The 6000-nt window shown below is 35.4% G+C and overlaps 1 protein-coding gene across 1 annotated transcript in view; it reads right to left on the reverse strand.

The window, feature by feature from the left end:
* The window catches only part of LOC103175279, a 29278-nt gene extending 23537 nt beyond the window's left edge, over positions 1-5741 (reverse strand). The window contains exons 1-2 of the mRNA XM_007888214.2: positions 5401-5741; positions 2178-2990 (exon numbers count right to left, since the gene is read on the reverse strand). Coding sequence (XP_007886405.2) covers positions 2178-2990; positions 5401-5445 — 858 coding nt within the window. The 5' untranslated portion in view covers positions 5446-5741. The remainder of the gene's footprint in view (positions 1-2177; positions 2991-5400) is intronic.
* Between the last annotated feature and the right edge of the window lie 259 nt (positions 5742-6000).

Consider the following 6000-nt stretch of genomic DNA (forward strand, 5'->3'; position numbering starts at 1 on the left):
TTCATTCAGTTTAGATTTCCTCCTGGCTATAAACAGGTGGAAGCATCAGTTACTTCTGCTGTTGCCATGCCAGGAAAATCCTAGCGGTAGTATTTTAGGAACCAATTTCATTAGATAATTTTGAGATCGTAGGGGAAGAGAATTGTGTGAAGAATCTGGGTGAAAATAGCATTACTTGAGTGTTAGTATTAAAAAGTGAAATCAAAATTTGCCTTGGTGCTTTTTTCATTTAAATGATCGTAGTTCAGAAGCCATAGAGAGAGAGTATGCTTGAGTGAGAAGTCAATTAAAAGGAGCCCTTTATAAAAATAATGAGACCACACAGGCCTGGAGTTCAATTATGGCACCCAAGTTTACCAAAATTACACTTTTTAAAAAAAAGGATTTATAAAATTACCAAATGCATGAAATTTAAAAAAAAAGTCTTCAGCCTACTTTGTTCAGATACAAACAAGTGCAGAACTTTGGCAGTATTTTATATTTCAAGATGTAATTGGAATTGCAATTTTTGTGTTATGCAAATGGATGGGGAGAGAAGGCAATGTTGAAATTGCAAAGCTTGCGTTTTTCGCACTTGTAAAATTAAATCAGCTACTTATTTTCAGTAGGAATATATGTCCAAAAATTCTTAGGCAGCCACATAATATGGAACTTTTTTGTTTGACTAAGATCATTTGGACATGTACAAATAGAATTTAGTGGGGGGGGGGGTAACGCATTAAGAAACAAAGTTTTTTGTGTACATTTATTTTATTTAAAAAGATATACAGTCTCTAAAAATGAAAAAAATCGTATACTTTTTTTATACGTCTAAAGTACTTGGTATTGTTCCAGGCTTCATTATTGCTTAAGAAATAATGACTAATGAAATATTCTATTAGTGAATAATATACAATGTTTCTTTTTGACACAAGATTGATTGTGTGTGAAAAAAAAATCTTAACCCCCAACTCTCATTACTTCCCAGGTACACACAGGTCGACAGTTGCTACTATTAATATGCTGCAACAATTTTCTAATGTTTTAACTAAAGAGAAAGTAATCTATATATAATACTGTTGTTAAAAGTATTCTTACCCTTTTAAAATAACTCTTGATACGACATTTGCAGACTGGACTGAGGCATTTGCCATCCAAATCAGGATTCATAATTATAACCATAGTTGCGTGCTCCAACTCAAAATTTCACAACTATATGATTCACTTAAATAAATAAATAACACGTGTAATAACTTACATCATCTGGCCCAATTAGATTCAGCTTTGTGCTAACAATCCAACCAAAAGAAAATATGGCTTCTATAAACAAAAATTGGCTTAATGTAAAATAAAATGTGCACCAAAGTGTATAAATCATAAACATTGCAAAAATAATTAATAAGCCCTTAAATTTCTACAATTTGGAATTCCTTAGCCAGCATTGTTCACCATCCCCTGTGCTCAGAATTCAGTGCTGTTTAGCTTGCATAGGACAAAGTGGAACATTTTCACTGTTTAAATCTACAGAAGATTTAGCAAGGAAATAATTCAATATTATTTTAACATATCTAACATGTCTGACCTAATTAACTTTCTAAAGATTACAATTAAGAATTGTCACTCTTAAAAATGGTAATGCAAATATGCTTTCCAGCAAATATTTTATATTACTATTAACTCTTCTACTTCATGAAATATTCATTCCCATCTACTAGCAAGGTCCAGAATATTCATGATCACATAATTAAAAGGATTTAGTTTTCATGGCAATTCTGAAAATGCAGGGCAGTTTCATTTTGCGACAGAGCTAATCTTTACCTGGCACAAAAGACATCATAAATCCCTTTTTTGAATCAGTTTAGGTGCATAACAAATATTAATATTTCAAAACTACTTTTTAAAACTGCTTAAATAGATCTCTGAGGAAATTTTTGGACTAAAAAATTAATTTGTATTAAAATATATTTTTCAACTGTATGAAAATATGTACCATTTCAGTTACAGTTGCGACTCCAATGTAGAGGAATAGACAATGAAAGCATTGAGTGCAAAAGACTGCAAGACGTATCTAAACACTGATGACAGATTTTAAAAGGAAAACTGGATAGAAAACTTGTAACTGGATATAAAAAGATGGAATTATATACAAACACGCATCTTAACTAAAGAAAAAATAAAAAGACAAATTAAGATCCAACAATAATCTCCATTATGTGATCTAATTCATTTAAGTCTGTTTTACAGTTCTGGGCAGAATTTATGGGTGCCAACGAGTGCGACGGTAAACCATTTAATAATTCATACGTGCTGACTGGTGTTGTTTTTGGACTGGTCATCAATCCAGACATCATCGAGTCAAGCTCATACCAAGAAGTATCAATGTCTGAAAACAGGTCATCTATTGTCATATCTGTAAGAGAACTAGAATAGTTTGCAATCTCAAAACTTCCAAACACTTGATCCGAGGGCTTTGGACTCTCCTTCGGTTCTACTGGCTGCTCCTCAGTTTCCAACATGTTCAAATCATTTTGCACTTGGACAGGATCTTCTATAATATCTGTGTCCTTAACAGAAATAGCGGCAGAATAAGCAATGTTTTCGCAAGATAGGTTTAGCTTGTTTATAGTAAGAGTGCTAGCACTATTGGTGATGGTAGCAGGTTCTACATGTAGCTCTTTCTTTGGACTACATAAGAAATCTGTGCCCATTAAGCTTTCTGACGAAGGTTGACCAATATATAGATCACTTCCTCTGAAAGCATTTTGTCCCTCCCAGGGGCAGTCCTGTATCATTTCCTCCTGGATTTGTCGCACGGTGTTGGCTATTAGCACTGAACGACAGAGGTTTGGTTCCACCAGCATTTTGCAGAGCTGAAGTTTGAATAATGAGATGTTTAGCAGTGATTGACGCTGCAAGTTATACTGTAAATTAAGACTGCTGTCAACAGGATCACAAGCATCCGTTTGTTCTTCAGAAAATTTTCGTTTCGTGCCTTTTGCCAACATGTCGGCCTAAAGAAACAAAGGGACAGTAATTAATATTTACCCTTGCAAGTATCACAATTTACATTGAAAGTGAACATTACAGTAAAAATACAGAAAATCAGATAATACAATTTTACCTAAATAACAACAACCTTCTAGTATAGATACATCAAAGTAGACACAAACATCCATTTTAGGGGTCCATCCAGGTCTTCTGCTCAGTAATACTTCACTGCATTTGATTACCAAAAGTAAAATTCATACTATGTACATTTGACCTTGGTGTGGACATTTTTCCTGCACACCAAAGTCAAAACGTTGGTGAAACTTCAGACAGAAATGCAAAGTGCAGTTGAAATAATTCTGTACAAAAAGAACAAGAAGCCTCGGGGAAGCACCTCATTAGAGATTCCACGTAACACAATCTGTAATAACTTAGGAACACAAAAGGTATTGAACTGGAACATGCCACTGTTGTCCACCAAGTGTAACACACTCTCCAAAAATTACAATTATTTAGCACCTTTCACATAAATGCTTGACAAATAGTGGTGGATTCCAAGCAGGGAATCAAGTGTTTTAAAATTGAAGGCACGATCAAAGATATATATTTTAGACTACTTTGAAGGCAGCGAAAGAGATAGCAAGGCAAAGTGGTTTTGGAAGAGAGTTCCATAATGAATAGAAGCTTGGCTACTGTTAGTGGAGCAAAGAATGTGTGTGTGTGTGTGTGTGTGTATGTGTCTGGGGGAGGAATGTGTTATTCAGGGTGCAAGCAATAAATCATAGCTGGAAAAAGAGAAGGTAAACGTGGAATGTTGGAAAATTAGGACCCAGTTAGAATTTTAAAATGATCAATGTATAGCAGATTTTCCAGTAACTGTAAGAATTAAGTTTGACAAAATAGCTTATAGCTCAAATTAAATATATCAATCATCTTTCACAATTGGATATCAGAATTCAATGGATATTTAAATCCACATTATGCATCTTCTGGAAGAATATTTCAAATACTGTAACAGCAACATATGACCTACTACCCTAATTATTATCTTTGTGCAAACCTAAAAACATTAATAAACAAATTAAAAAAGGGGTGAAACTTCAATCGAAGATAAGCAAGTGCTGATGCTATTATTGAGAGGTTACGGAGTCTGACAATGGAATCATAGAATATTACAGCACAGAAGGCCATTTGGCCCATCATGCCTGTGCCGCTCTTTGGAAGAGCACCCAATTAGTCCTACTCTCTCGCTCTTTCCCCTGACCCGGGAACTGTATGAACATACATAATTGAAATGACATTGTTATTTAAGAAACCAAGGTTTATGATGGAGCTGAACAATACACTCACACTGCTGGACTCAGTAACTTAGTTCCACAATTAGGACACTGGCCATTCAGAAAAAAAAATTAATAACAGATTACTTAAACTGAATTGCTCCCAATTTTTAAATGCGGCTATGAAAGTGTAATGTGCTTGTCAAAATATCTTATGTCTTTACATATCAAATGCAAGGATTATTATTATATTACTCTTAGATGCTGAATGTGCTTAGTTTGTATTATTTAGTTGTAAAGTACTGGAATGCTGTTTGACAACCTGCTGCCTTTGGAGATTATTCTTTAATCAACGTTTTATGTACAGTATACCATAGCATCATAGTAAGCTGTTAAGTGAAAAATCTTCCCTTTTGAGCACACAGGGGAAAAAAGCATTCAAGACTAAATAATAAAAGTCCTAAAGGTGAGTGTGCTTTTTATTTAACATTCCCCAGGTTTTTTTTAATGGGGCTCCTGTAAATTTGATGAATTGAGTTTAATACCACATAAAGTTATCCTCTCAACAAATATGTGAAATGTTCTACCCAGTGGAATTCAATACAAATTAAAGTTTTTCAACACAACTAATATGAAGAGTACATGGCCTGTGTACTCACAGCATAAATCTCCACTCTTTCCTCCTTGATTTCTGCAAATTATTTCAAAGCTCAATGGGCAAAGAGCGTTTTAATGGTGTAAATACTTAAACCGTACATTCTTAATGTCCACCAGGAAAAGGTAAAAGTGCACAATTTGTATTATAAATTTTGTTTAGCAATAGACCTGTGAGCCAGAGTGATGAAGCATTTCAACACAATTTGCCTCACTAGATTAGTTAATACATGGAAGAAGTTTGACAAATACTTTTTGTGAAATGATTTACTATGAAGGCTAAGTTTGGTACAGTTATGCAGATGGTAATCAAACAGCAGTATCATTTTTGCAACAGTGCAAGAATATAGCATGTTGAGCACTATGACTGTTTTAACTGCAACCAAATAAAATGGCCCAGATCTGTTATATACAGATCTAAAGCAGTATTTTGTCAAACTTTTTTTTAAATTCCAAAAGCAAAAGTGATTACACTTCTAATTTTCTTTAAATATTACTTTACCTTAAATAGTAGCAGTTCACAGATGTGATCTTTCCCCCTATTCATAAGAAAGCACAAAGGCCATTCAGCACATTAACCCCTTTCCTTGCACAGCCAATGTACAGCCTAACCTTATTATGATCTCTGTGCCATCTGCATATAGATCCTCTAATCCCAAAGGCACACAAGCAAAAACCTAGAAAATATCCATCTTAATATTGCCACTACTTTCCCCCCTGTTTCCCAAAGAGTGTCAGTGGGGCTGAACTGGTTCCAATGGGATACAGATTCCCAGCAAATCAGACAAACTTGGGGAGACCCCGTGAGAGCCCCAACCCCACAGGGCAGTAGCGTGTCCTCCCCCCTACATTGGTACCGATTATATTTTCTAGTCTATATTAAAAGAGAAGTACCAACACCTGACCGGGATGGGACTTAAGTTCTGAATCTCTCCATAGCACCCGATGTGGCTTACAAACAATGGGCGAAGAAGGGGAGGAAGGGAGGGAGGGAGGGGTGGGGTGGTTGGGGGTCCACAGACCCCTCGGTGATGGGTCTGAGTCTGGCCCATCAGGAGAGGAGGCGAAGGGGAGGTTTTGCCAGAAACTAAAATGCGTTTGT

The sequence above is a fragment of the Callorhinchus milii genome, unplaced genomic scaffold, assembly GCF_018977255.1.
Source record: "Callorhinchus milii isolate IMCB2004 unplaced genomic scaffold, IMCB_Cmil_1.0 Scaffold9, whole genome shotgun sequence".
Lineage (NCBI taxonomy): Eukaryota > Metazoa > Chordata > Chondrichthyes > Chimaeriformes > Callorhinchidae > Callorhinchus > Callorhinchus milii.